The 14,953-nt window shown below is 40.8% G+C and overlaps 1 protein-coding gene across 1 annotated transcript; it reads left to right on the forward strand.

The window, feature by feature from the left end:
* The first annotated feature begins 2,442 nt into the window (after positions 1-2,442).
* Positions 2,443-7,710, forward strand: LOC111247750 (retinol dehydrogenase 16-like). Its single transcript, XM_022799066.2, has 7 exons — positions 2,443-3,052; positions 3,348-3,406; positions 3,791-3,944; positions 4,311-4,493; positions 4,873-5,005; positions 6,628-6,793; positions 7,249-7,710. Exons 1-7 carry the CDS (start codon positions 2,794-2,796, stop codon positions 7,429-7,431), a joined length of 1,137 nt encoding a protein of 378 aa, XP_022654801.1. The 5' UTR covers positions 2,443-2,793; the 3' UTR covers positions 7,432-7,710.
* The last annotated feature ends 7,243 nt before the right edge of the window (positions 7,711-14,953 follow it).

Below are 14,953 nucleotides of genomic sequence, written 5' to 3' on the forward strand. Positions count from 1 at the left end.
TAGGCAACAGCAGAAGCTGTTGCCTAAGGTCCACGATTATACATTTGCAGAATTCGCTGCCATCTTCCTTGAAGGGATTCGAAAGCAGGACACCAAATTGTACAAAGTGGTGTTAGTAATAGTTAAATTATTAGCGTATCAAAATAAGCTTTTTTGAAAATAAAAACACTACACCGTGTCCAGAGCGTTTGGTCAAATATACTTGTCGAATGCAGAATGCGAGAGCACTCTCCACGTAAGTACTGATTATGAGCATATACTTTGTAACGTGTCATGGACAAAATTTATTTATAGCTATTTTATAAATTTTATATTACTAAGGAGTGCAAAGTCCCAAGGTTACGAATACAGATTCTATACTGATTAACTATTGACGTTTCCCTAGTCGGAACGAAGACATGCAGGCTAAGGGTAAACGTGCTTAGGAAATTCACTAAACGAACGGAAGATTCCGTGACGAGAAGGAGCATACTTTTTTTTGGTTTGTTTTGTTGGTTTTCAACGGCTCAACTTACTTGCAATCGAGCAACTAACTTGGCACATGTATCAATGAATTTTAATCCCAATAGTTATCTAAAAATCTGCGCCTTATTAAACAAATTGTTCTACACAGTAGTACAATTCGTATTAACTGATTCAGTAATATTATGCTAAATTTAAAAAAAAATATTGCGCTTTTTAGGCAATTATTTTCGTTAAAATAACATTTACAGGAACAAATTTTTTTTAATTTTAACACCACTTCGTTGACGATGGTTAAGGCTCTGTATAATATTTTTCGGTAATAGAACCGTGGAAACGACACGCTCTCGAATAGAGAAGCAATTAGATGAGTCGGCCTTGTCATTGACGCACTTGTGGATGTCCACTTGTTAAGCCTTAGCGGTAAATTGTAAGTTCGAAACTACGACAATTGTAACTTTCACTCATTGATTGTTCTGGATGATCGCAAGTTGATGCAATCGACTAGAAACTGTTATTGTTCCAAGTGAAGGTTCCAATTAGCTTGTTTCGTAGTTTTTAAAAAAAAGTATATAGCTCATGTGAGTCAGACCTCTTTATGAGCCATGTTCTGAAAAAGCACACGAATGAACAGACGGCGATTGATCCATCAGTGTTACAAAGACTACTCGTAAATGGGATCAAAGCATATGCTCATTCAAAGAGCAAGCAATGCTTAAGAAATCAGAAAAAACGCAAAGACATAAGCTTGCAATTTTCCGTTCGTCTACTTATGATCATTCGTATCGCTGTCATAACAATACAGACATTCAACACTATATTACTATATCCTGGAGATTATATAATAAAGTATGAGAAAAAAATAGCACACGATAACAAGGAACAGCATCGATATCGATTTACTTTTTTCGTCATAAACACTAAGCCCAATATTTTGACGTCGTCATTTTGGCCAAGGGTCTCTAAAAACTTGTATTACTTGTGTCATCTAAAACAGAATAGTGATCAAATTTAGCATAAGGAAACCATTTGTAGCACAACGGCCTAAGGCACAACCAGCCTTCACTGGAATCACCTTCCAATCAAGGGCGCTTCTTTATATTCTTATAGCAAAAGGTAGTGAAAGCCTCACAGATGTGTCTTAAACTTGCCACTGCTTATGAAAGTAATAAATGGACCCCGCAGCAAAGGCTTACGATGTACAGACATGACTGAATGAGTGAAGCGAGCAACTCCAGTATGTCTGTAATTGACTATATTTAGGCGCTAATAAAATACATGAACACTCGTTATGGAAAGGATATTTCCTGTAGCTAACGTATCCTTATGTTGAACGACTCACTCCTTTAATAACACAAATTTCGCGTGTAATTCTAATATGGTGCAGTGTTTTTGATCGGCTCAATTGGGAAGTATTGGTAGGAGACATTTCATTCCCGTCAAGGACAGCTTCGAAATACTACTTGGCCCCTAGCGCCTAAACAGTAGGAAACGTACGGCAACACGCGAATCATCGTCTCGTAAATTATAGGGTATTCTGTATTTCGTAAAAGTTTGCTACCTCACTCGATTCAACTCATGGATTTACCCATAATTGGTGACGCGTCGTTACCAATACAGTACGATGACATACGCAACATGATAACTAAAAGGAAAGATACAAGAAAAGCACCGCTGAGAAGACGTAACTTTATTGACACTATAGCTGGTGGTTGACTTATCGTAAGACCCAAGAAGCAATGAACATTCTTTGATATGAGACTCTAAAAAAGAGAAGTACCCTTTCGTTCGTTGAATCTCAATTCTCGTATTATACGCCCACACAAACAGACACACATGGCGCTCGTAGAAACTCGACGACTATTAAATTGGCTGATAGATAGCATATGTAAATAGCCCCTTGACCCTTTGTGCCTAGGGGATGGAAAGTAGGCGACTGTTGTCTTAGCTGGAGATGCACTTCCTTCTCTGTACTTTGGTTCTTTATCTATCTCACGTAGTAGCTGTCTCGAGTCCGCTATGTATCTCGTTGAATCGAGCTGACCCCTCGATAAATGACCAACCGCTGTCTCTAGTGCGCGTGTAACGATCACATCCACTGAGGTCTCTTGAGGCTTAGCAAAAAATTGAATAGTGCCTGCAACACGAAGCTGCAGTAGCTGAGGCAGGGAAAAGATCGAAACGGTTCAGTGTACCCATCTCGGTGTTAAAGTTGACCCATTCGCTGAATGGTGCCGCGTACCGACCAAGAGCTCTGTGAAGTAAAGCTGAGATAGAGTGAATCAATCTATTAGTCTTCGAGAGACGGTTAATTGTGACTAATTACTTGAAATGGTTTTGGATTCGTGGCGCCGTCCATCAGGAGGCAATATGACATGGTTCAATATGAAACATTACCTTCTGTTATCATTTCTTACATTTAAATTTCTGGACTGGAGTCGCGCTACCTCGTTGCCGCTTTGGGATCTTTTGTCATATATCTTGGTATTGGGAGCGAGCTACTGGCTGGGATTCGTAACGTATCGATACTTGAAGCGATATAATCTCGCTTTTCAAGTCGCTAGTTATAAGAAGGCCATAGTAATTACTGGTATTGTATTAATTATTTTTCTAATTTATACAATTTCTGTTCTTTTTTATTCTAAGAAATAATTTAAGATTTTTGTTAATCTGTGGACTGTTCAAATGGATGGTAGTAGATAACCTTAAATTAGAACCAACGACCGTAAGACACCTATGAGATATTGCTATTGATTTTGCCAGTCGCTAAATAATTATGGGACGCTTCATTAAATCTGGTATCAATATGTTATTGCACGGTTAGAGTTATGGGACTAGAACATACCTGGGATAGCGCATTAAACTGTGCTGATGGACCTTCGCAGGTTGTGACACAGGATTTGGAAATATGCTCGCCCGCAGATTGGCACCCCGTGGCTTTCAGGTAAATTTGGTAGTTGTTAGCATTATGCCAATGTAAATTTGGTGCCGTTGAGCGATGTTTCTCTGAATATTGTTAATACGCATATGCTCAATAGCATATCTTTTTATCGCACGCTGAATTTCGTTCCATGTTAACAGGACAGCTTTTTCAGCAAACCACATAGGTTGATCCAAGCGCAAACGACAAGAAGTTACATATTTTATCCACTAATGTTCGAAACATTCCAAAAAAAACACGTTTATATCCGTGGCTTGAAAGCGTATTTTCAAACGCCAAAGAAAGACTTTATCACGAACATGCTGCAGTGCACAAGATCGTAAATTAAGTCAATAGCCACTGCGTAGCATCTAAAACAACTGATTGTGTGCATTAAACCCTATCTAGGTTTTGGCGGGCTGTCTGAATCCTTCAGCTCCCGAAGCAACAATACTAGAGACGGTGCCCAATGTCAGCGTTTTTCCTCTTGACGTCACAAGTGAGGGAAGCCTTCGTGAGGCTTTAGACATCGTTTCTACGAAGCTCAAGGAATCTGGACACGGTAGTTATTTTTTCTTATAAGCACAACTTTCCATCTAACAATATTGTCGGGCTTTGTGTGGTGTGCTGTGGCAAATGTCGAAAATAAACGTTATCTGTCTCCAAATGAAAAGACTTCATGTCGTGGTTCCCCCCAGAAGCGGATGACATCTGTGCAACATCTGTTTGCCGTTAATAAAAAGATTTGTCGCTCCATAACAGCCGGAACGAACTTCTGGCCTTTTCTTTTACGACGACCAGCTTTCTTCGTAAGGGTCAGAATACATCAGTTTGATAGTGTGTGCGTATACGTCGCACCTGCTAGGAGAAGTGTCACCTTAAATCCCCAATTTTATCTTACATATTGCTTGCTTGTTGTTTTTTGTAGATTTGTGGTGTGTAGTTTGCAATGCCGGCATCTGTGAAGTCGGCGAACTTGAATGGCAGAGTATAATGTCCATCGAGCGAACTCTTGACGTCAACGTCATGGGCTCTATTCGAACTATCCGGACATTTTTGCCGACTCTTCGAGCCTCAAAGGGACGAATTGTTCTTTGTGCTAGTGTTCTGAGTAAGTGAAATCATCCCAATTAGACGACGAAACATTACAATAAAATACTACACCTGCCGCAGTAGCGAGACCGCTACCAAGTCGTTTTCTCCGTGATGAACTTAGTTCTGCTTTTTTTTTTTAACATACTATTACTAACGTGTTATTCCTATTAAGCGATAATTATTTGGTAATAAAGCAGATACTGAATTTCCGCACCGGACGATCATTCCTATTCTAGTCTATTCTTCCGCCCCTTAGATATAACAGCGGTTCCTTGATTAGGGTACAAAGCTAGTGGCAAAGTAACAAAAAAAGCTGTTGCCTCAAGTAGAATTGACCAATTACAAGTAAAGGCGTTCGTGGAAAGTTTATAATGCTGTACGTTGATGATTCGTAGGCAACATTTCCAGCCCTGGATTCGTTGCGTACTCAATGAGCAAAGCGGCGATAGCTTCTCTGGGAGAGGGACTCAAACGTGAACTGCAGGATTGGGATGTTAACGTTTGTACAGTTCAACCCGCGCTGTACAAGTGAGTTATTATTATTAAATAGAACTGTAAGCCTCTTTCAGCTGCTTCATCAGCTTTACCTTGGGATTCTGTTATATGTTCTGTGGGCATGAGTATCTGCTTGCCTTAAACATATTGTGCAGGGTGGCGCGTCAAAATTTAAAATGCCTTATTTTTAAGACTGTATTTAAAGAAAAATACATATTTCAACGATTTTTTTTGCATGTTATATATGTATTATTCCCGTCATGCTCATTCAATATAGCAACCACTCACCACCATTACAGCCTCAATCAATGAGTCATTCCGTCTTTAATCCAAAGATAACCTTTTACTAGTGAGTGTGCGTCAAGTAGGTATAAACTCGTTAAAGTGTTGCTCAAATATCCTACATACAAAAAAATCAAGAAAAAAAATTGACCGGTAGGCCAATGTGTCGCAAAAATACAAAAGCTCAAAACAGCTAGAGGCTCCCAAAGAACTAGCCGTTGGGCTTTATCTGAACGACTCAGTTGGCGACTGATGTTCTTTTCCTTGAAACAGGCGTAAATTTCTGTATCTAAAGCCTAGATGTATCAAAGAAAAGTTGTTGAGTCAGTTCGCCTTATGGAAGTCTTCTTCGCATTTTTCAGAAGCCCCATGAAAACTGACGAAATTTACGGCATCAATTTTCAGCAAAAAATGAAATTCTTACTCTTGATGAGGGTTCGTCCAGCGCTGGAAAATTAGATAATAACTGATCTTCGTTTAAATCTTGAAACGGCGCATCATTATTTCCCATAACACGTCGACTGTTTTGCTCTACAGAGAACTAGCTTTCGTCTTCAACCAAAACTAACAGGTAGGCGCATAATTGTTACGAGAAACGGTCCACCAAAGTGTTTCCCAACTTAAAAACAGCATTTTGTATGTACACTGATTTTGCACTCCTAACTACATCACTTCTTCATTTTTGAGTCGTTCTTTACTCAAGAAGAAACAGCTGGTCCACAAGCTGGTCTGAAATAGAATTTGGATGGTACCAAGAAGAGGACAATGACTTTATGTATGTACTGAGCTTGGCTTAGAACTTAATTCGTGCAGCGATGAGGATCGTCTCTAATTTGTAGATTACTAACCGGAACCGCTCTCTTGTTTAACCTATGGATGTGCATTCAGACTTACTAGAATGTGAATTTTTATTGGTTATAGTTATGGTTTTAGCAGCTTAATGGTGCGAAAAATGCTTTTAAAAAGTTCTTGTTCCTGAAAATGTTTCATTCGCCGCTCCTTTAGATGAGATGACAGTTAATAAGAATCGTTGTCATCACATGATAAGACTTACGACTTTGACCGCTCTACCTCTTGAAAATCACATTTTTGCAAAGGAGAATTAAATGGTAAAGAAAGTCAATGAACCACTGTAATTTTCTAAAAAAATACAACTCTCAAAATGACCCAGACCAACAAAAAAAAAACAGCTTTTTACTTGTATTTTTATCACCCCCATACACTATTGTACGATACGACTGCATGAGGGTACGCTTGACGTTATTTTCGTTGCTGACTACATGGTGCATGTTATTGGCATTGCTTGTGGCGGTAATGGCAATTCGAAAACAGGCGGAATTGGGCAGAGATTCTAACGTTCATCCGCACGGCAGAACCGGGCTTCTCCGTTTCGACCAAGTGAAGAACGACTTCTTCAGTGCCCAATTGAACATGCTTTCCGAACATGTTCGTAGTGACTACGGACACGAGTACTTCATTGCCTTCTGGAACACAATTGCCAAGTTCTTCGAGAAGCACGCCAACCCATATCCCGAACAGGTTTGTCTAGTGTGAACGATATTTGCTGCAACAAATGCTAAGTTTTCTATCCAAATAAGTTATCATCACAGAATTTCTTGTATCATAAATGTTTTAGTAATCAGACGTTTGAATTTAGTATCTAACGGCAAATGTACGCAAATCAATGAATAAGATTGTTTGCTGTTCTAATTATAATTTTCTCAGATAGATTACTTCGAAATATTGTTAATTATTATGATTCCTATCGAAGATAACAAAAATCGTCGAATTATTCGAAATTGCTATGGTTAGAAAATCAGTTTGATGTGAATTGATTTAAATAACTTTGATTACTAATAACACCGGTCATTAATAGGCTTGCATAAATGAAACTCTTTCCATATTGATACCTCTTTGCAAAAAAAACAACTTATATTACTGTATTATCTTTTATTTCTTTGGCTTACTTTATTTTTGTGTTATTTCGATTGCAGGCAGTCGATGTCCTGTACCATGCAATTACGACGGTATGGCCAGAAACTCACTATAGAGCTGGCAGCTGGAAACAGCTAATTCTCTACAACCTGCTAGATTACCTGCCTACGGAGGTGGTTGATCTGATGTTTGATAAGATCATGAAGCCTCCTGTATTGCCAAATGCTGTAATGAAAAGCTAATCGTAAACGCAGATGCGGTCAGTTGAATTTCATTTTCGTCAAATGGATCACCATTATAAATTGCGGATGTCCACTACTATACTTAGAGAGAATTGCCGCGCACAAGCTAAACGTACTATCATGGCGTTTGTATCGTGCGCTATAAAATTTACAAGCAAACAATCTGATAACAGAAGCGTTTCAGCAAATATTGTTGGTAAGACGTTGCCGGGCCGGTGCGGATCGCTGCGTTACTGAACACCGCTGTACAATAGATGTTAATAAAGCGCATGTACACTACACAGGGCTTTTTTTAAATTCGGTAATTTCTGTTTTCGATTGGCCATAATTTCGAGCTTATCTAAAGCTAAGTATATTACTCATTTTTATCTAATATTAGGTACATTCGCTCTAGACATTTCATATGAATTTTTGGACACGCTCTTGTTGATCTATAATGGTCGTGTTCGAAAAAGAAATATAGGGGTAAACAAATTTGATCGGTTTTATCTAGCTCCTGTGGACAACGAAGAAAGTCTGCTGAGAAACAACCTAACGGGTCCACTGGTTGGCTTGACGTGGCTATCATTTCTTAGGTCGACCACACAATGAAGGACGATGCCCGACCTTGTTGCAGGCACAGCTGTGAGAGCGGCATTACTGTTCTCGTCTGTTTACGAACACCGGGCCCCGTTACTCCGTGTCCTACGACCCGTCTGATTTCACGATGGCGCTTGATGCATGGCCTATTCCCTCTGTAGAAACTTCAACGTCATCGATAAACCTCAAGTACATGATGCTGCTGTTTTTGGTTCTGTTCGAAGTGGTGGGGCGGCTAAACCTGAATTCCTTGAAGTTTATTCTGACAATTAATTTTAGCTATTGATTTGGATTTGTGCTTTTTCAGTGGCTTAAACAATACGTTCTAGCGCATCGTGTTGCTAGCTAGAAGTCAGCAGTTTTCATTACTGGTAAGCACGTATACCGACACAAACAGTGGCTACATATGGCAAAATATTTCAATGCACAGTAAGATGTGCAAATTCCGATAGGTATCTGAGCTCTATACTTGCATAACTAATAAGCTACTTTAAGAAGGTAAGAATTATTATGGTAATGTATTCCATTATGTTGTAAAGTGAGAACAAGCTCGATCCTGTTTCTCGATTGCGTTTCCCGCTATTCTTCCATTTTTTAGCCGGGGAATGATACCACCGAAGACGCGAGTTAAAACAGATCAAAGTATACACCATACGGGCTCAAATTAATATATGAAGAGCACCGTGTTCTCATTGTAAGTCAAAAATCATAGTTGTAAATATATATGTATGTATGTACGTGTTAGGACTGCACAATTCTAAACATTTTAATTTATTGATCAACTTCATGATTAGTACAATCTAGAAGTTGATATGTATTAGTTAACCGAGGTGGCTCTTGGAATTCTATTTTACAGGATTCGATACCGATCCTGTAAAACAGATACGAATTATTACATAAAGCTAAGGTGCCACAAATAAATGTTTATTCAGTTATTCCACTTACGACCTATGGGTAGACAATAAATAGTTGGTTTGCTCCATTAGGGCTCTAATCTATTTACTGCGGAACGAGATCATTAGGCTGATGTGATTTTTTTAAATTTCATTTCATTGAAATTTTATGATTTACTTATGCATCTTTCTAACCAGCTGCTGAGGCACTATATGTATGTGTGTGTATGTGCGTGTTGGAAAAATACGCGCCTCTGAAATAGGAACCATTTTTTATATGATGGGAGCAGTGTTAGAGGGCGTACAATGTGATTCAAGCGATTACGTGATTCTTTTCACGGACACAAATGATCAGCTCGTGTGAAGATTGTGCTGATAAAAGTAGAAAAAAAAATGGAACAAAGCTACCCACAGCACTGAAACCTGTTGTGGACTTATCGCGTTAAATGTTCATGTAAAGATAGATAGCGTTTTAGTCAATTGTGCTATATAAGCTTAGTTAAAAACTATTCACATTGAACTGGCATAGATGACAGTAAAGCTGGTGCTTCTCGCCAGCCAATGTGTTGAACGACTGGGTGGAATCCATAACGATGGGATTTAATTCATACTGAAAAAAATGCCGAAACCTTGAATAATTCCTTTCGATCACGAATGAGGAGAAATTCTAACAGATTCTCAAAAGTGTTTGTTGAAGGTTTTCTGAAACTGAAATCGGTAAGCACATATCTTAGCGACCTAAAAGAACATTAAAAAAAAATATTATATTCTGGGTAAATAGTATGGTATTCACCTTAACAAATTGAGAGCTAACGAAATCAATAATGGCCCTGAATAATGACTAGGCAGCCTCACAGAGTTTGTAATGTCCTTCATAGTTTTAGAAGACTAACCTGTACGTACCTAAATAGCAGTACTCAAGCACAGTTTGCTTAACACTTGTTTTAAGTAGATACGAAAATGTGAAGCTTGTTTTTGTATCTACGCTTTTTGACTGTTCAGACTTCTTGTCCACCGCTATGCAATTCAGGAATGGCACCACAGGGTACGGCATCGATTGAGAGAAGCTTTGACATTAATGTCGTGGGTGTCATTCTCGTAATTCAAACCGTTCTTTTGTTTCTGCATGAACAAACGGCGTACTGTTATCACGGCCAGCGTCGCAACTTCGTTTAGATCCTTCAATCTACCTTGTCTTCCATTTAGATATCGCTAACGATCTATGTGCAGTCAGTGTATACTGCATTAATTGACGGATTTGTTTCTGGTCCGAGCGTTGAGCTATTTGTGTCAAGCAAACAGTGAATGTAAGATAACTGAACATATATATAGACGTATATTAATCAATCTAATGTTCTACACAGGGAAATGCGCCTTTCACGCAAAGCCCAATATTTTTTTCACTTACCTCCGACTAAAAAGTCGAGAGGTTGCTTATAGTCACTTGTAGCCTGCTTGAACAATGCGATGAAATAAAGAAGATAACGAAATAGAACTTGGCACAATTATCACTCGTTCGAATATTAGGCAACGTTTACATGCTTGTTCTGGCTCTCTATTCAATGACGAAAGCTACAGTGGCTTTTGTTGTCGAAGGTTTGAAACGTACGCTGCAAATGTGATGTGGATGTGCCCGGTTAGACCAATGTTATACGGACGACTTAGCAAAGATTCATGCAGTACCTGACTGATTGTGATCTATGCCTATCGATAGTGACGAATATGTCGTCATTATCATTTACTAACTGTCAGATACATAGTCAAGTTGAGTATAAAATTATATAGGAGTCCTTCAAAAAAAATAGAACAAAATGTGAATGATAAATATATTAATAATGATAAATATAATGTATTTTGCTAGATTTAGATTAGATTTGCTAGAATACACATAAAACTTTTAGCAGGGTTATAGTATATATATAGAAGATGATAGTGAAATATAACTCTTTACCTTTGATTATTATCTTTAATTTTAATTGTCTTTAATACAATAGCCTAGCCTTACAGCGGTATTGCAAAATAGTACAGTGAGTATTTTCAGTACTATATACTCTGTTTTCTAGATTTAATCATGGTACCCAATTACTGCTCCTAATTAATCAAAGCCTGTTAATTTTTTACCCAAGTAGATCTAAGCTAGCCAGTTAATTGTTTTAGTGAATTAACAGTATTTCTAAGAATTACGTATATTTTGTAATTATTATATTTTATACTCTATAGAATATTATATTTTGTGAAACATTTGAATATCTCAGGACAGGAAAGAGTGCTTGAGAACCATAGAACTTCCGCAATTGCCTAAAAGCACACAAAACGACTACAATTTCCGGTACTTCAAGCAGTTTTGGTTGAATGCGTGAAATTTCATTGAAAAATTCGCAAACCAAAAACTGGACAGGTAGCAGCGGTAACTTAATCTCGACCAGGCAAACCGGAATGCATGATGTCTTTGCTATTCAAACACAAAAGTTATGGAATTTATTTCATGTGATTTGCTTACTAAGTTACTTGGAGAAATTTAAAACAATGGGCTTAATAGTGATCGTATTGACCACCCGACTTTGCCACTTACCCTTTTTATCCTCCAGAAATCTATCTATTTTTCTGTTTTGTTCCTTAGGCCGTCGCCGTGCTCGCGCATGCCGCCACAACGGTATGCCCGGATCCCATCTGCGTCTGGCAGGCTGGAGCTGTTTGCTTTTGTATAATCTTATTGACCTGCTGCCGATAGAAGTGACTGGCCTGGTTTTCCAACGGTTTATAAAAAAGACGGCGGAATTTAACGCGCTCTTTTCACGGCAGGTGGCTGCGAGCGGAACGTGCAGCCAGCAGCTGCACATATGTAAATTATTCTGCCGCCTTAACTGATTGATCACTATTAGACGCGGAGCCACAAATAATGATTACCATGAAACCGCATGCTGCACAACAACGTACCTAACTATTACAGTAAAATAGAATGTTTTGTTTGAATTAAAGGGCAAGCCCGGCTTATCTGTCTCAGTTGATGCCTGATCGTGCGATCTACAGGCTTAAACGAATAACATATTTGTAATATTCATACTATGCCATATATCCATATAACATCTCAAGGATTTTATCAAAACGCGTAGAAAGAGAGGCGAAAGGGCATCACACCAGGAAAATCTCAAACCAAAAGAGATATAAGCAGTGCCTGATAGGTACCGTATTTGTTTGTGTGTATGTTTGTATGGTCGCATGTGGATCAAATTTTCTGTGTGAGTGCTGCTCTGAACAGCGTGATTCCTTCCAACAGTCACGGTAGCGACCGATCCGCACCACTAGCGCCTTCCGTGATTTTATCAAAGTGAAATCAACAGAGCGCAAATCGCAAACTCAGCTGGTCTAGCGGTCAAAGCGCGTCACCGTCATACAGCGGCAGCGGTGCATTCGCTGCTATTCGTCAAGGTGTTCACGAGCGTGCCTGGGTTCCTTCTGTCCTCGGTCATCGAGGCAAGCTCTATTATTCCGTTCATGCAGGCGACAAAACTCTTAGCAAACTCATCGCCTCTACCAGTCCGCGCTTTGTATGTTGTGTGTATTCTCGTTGTATCTCGCTGCATCTGCAAGTCTTCCCGGATAAGTCTCGGACTACGGGGCGCCAAAGAGTCAGGGGTACGCTACACTCTGCTGGCTTGTTCCTTCGTCAGTTCCGACTCGGTTCATGTCAACATGAAGAGCAGGAACGCCGTGAAAAGAGGAAGCGAGCGAGAAAAAGGGAGCTGTTTGGACGCGAGAAAGCATTGTTGGAGCAAAAGGAGAACGGATGAGGCAAAGGAACGGGTCGCCCGTTTTGTGGTCCTGGAATTGAGTGGGTGGCAGCCCAACTTACATCATAGGTGAACATTTTTTGCTAGAAGAATGGTGCTCTGATCCCTTAAAAGACTAAGGTTTCGATGCTGTCTCGACTGCCATCGACGGTGCAGCCGTGTCCGAACCAGCGTTCGTCGCTACTGCGACTACGTCTTTCTGTCGCTGTTGTCATGTTAATCATTACACTGAACCATTCGCTGGAGATTAAACAGCCTTCGGCAAGGAGTGCACCCGTCGTTACCTCGGCCGTCCGTGACTAGGACGATGAGGACGTCGTTGACGGCTGAGGTGATGGTAATGGCTGTGGGCGGAGTTTTCATTGGAACTCATCAGGATTCCACCGGCGAGAACAACACTCATCACTGGCTCGATACCCGCACAGCGACGTCATCGCACCTCTGGTCCATCCTAAAAGTCCTCACAGCAAAGCTGTCAAAGATAGAACTGATACAGAACAGTCGACGTATCTGCAACACACAGCGCAAGCACCCAGTAACAGTCCAATACACGCGTACATACAGAAGGAAGGATGACAAACGTTCGTACAGCGCCAAATACTTTGGATCGGAACGTAGATCTCCGGCCGAAGAAAAGCAGCATGCGACGACGTTTGCGCTCTACACGAGACTGAGGCCGGAAGTCGACTTAGGTTATTAAGGAGCCTAAGCTGCCGCGCTGGAGAAAACGAGACAAACCGTAAGGTTACAATCTAATGTTTTGTTCTCACTTCCCTGCGTACATTTTTGTTTTTTTTTTCTAATTTCTAGCGGTGTTTACTTTGTTCCCATTGCATATTTCTTCGATGTTGAATCCGTCCTTTTAAGTAAAACTCGATCTCTGCATCTAGAGCTATGGTTTCTCCAATTTACCCGGACCGACATGTTTACCTCCGCAGGAAAAAATCCATGAACCTGCAACATATTTTCTGCTTCGAATTATTTTTTCTACTCTAGTCCCGACAGCAGTATCGGCGAAATTGGTCCTCTTGTATGTTTTGACAACTAGTGACTTCCGGTCTTGTCGACATCGTTGCGGCTCACAAAGGAGCTCTCCGTGTCCTTTCCTTCGCCCTTAGCATAACTCACGATAGGCGCTAGTGACAACGACCGGATGGTGGCCCACGTTGTTTGCCTATGAAAATCGGGTCGCCATCAGTTCGTTGTTATCTGTCGTTATTGACCCCCGGCGTCAGAAGTTCGGCATACACTCAATTCTTTTGGCTGCCAGCTCCCTAGAAATCTGAACTCGCGTTGCCATTGTCACGGATACACGTCGGAACTACGATGGATTATTGTCCCAAGCGGGCGAATCGAGTTAGCCTTATTGGGTGAGCATTGAGCAGATCGGTTGGTACAACGATCGGCCACGGATGCGCGCGCTTATAGGTCGACATTTGTCGGCCACAGGCTGAGAGCTCTGTGAGCGCTGATAGGCGGCCACTACTGCGGCGTTGCGTTCACTGGCCGCCTGGAGAGGGTATTCGTGTCAACATAACGACATTGGACGTGTCGCCGCGATTTGCGAGTAAAGCGCCAACCGACACCAGGTTTCCACGGAGGTTTTCGACAGACTGACGAAGACTACTAGCAGAGTAGTACGCATCCTAACACCGACCGTTTGTGCCGGCGGCCACTATCGCCACTGCCGGTTTAGTGTGATGGTCTTTGATATGGAGATGATGATCCAAGAGAGCTATGCTTGTCCATGTTTATCGCTCGCGTCTCGTCACAATGGCCTCGAGGGCCTTACTCACTAGTGAAGAGCTAAAATGTTAGTGCACTCGGCAGAGAGCGGGCCAAAAGCCTAGAGAGTAACCCGGCGTTGAAGGACAGTGTGGCGCAAAGAGCAAGAAGGACAAAACGATGGAGAGGATGAATGAAAGATACACGGGAAAACGCACTGCATAGCAGGCTTTCTCGCAAGCTTCGACCGGTACATGCAACCTGTCTAAAGCTCTTCTTGAGTTTTCAGCCGGTGAAGGAGGAGAAGGTTCCACCGAGAATCAAGAAAGTTCCTTCGACGTGCTTTCATCACCCCCGTCCACCTTTCTTTTCCACCTACTATATAGGAACGTTGATCTCAGCAAGCAAACATTGGCGATCCCCAGACCTTACGCTGGATCCCTAGCCTCTCGCTACGAAGTCGTCCTTGTCGCTCTAGGACCGAGCTGACTTGGAAGGGGTACACAGGCTCTATCCTTTCTTTATAAACCCGCT

The sequence above is a fragment of the Varroa destructor genome, unplaced genomic scaffold (genome assembly GCF_002443255.2).
Source record: "Varroa destructor unplaced genomic scaffold, Vdes_3.0 BEIS01000003.1, whole genome shotgun sequence".
In the NCBI taxonomy this organism is placed as follows: Eukaryota; Metazoa; Arthropoda; class Arachnida; order Mesostigmata; family Varroidae; genus Varroa; species Varroa destructor.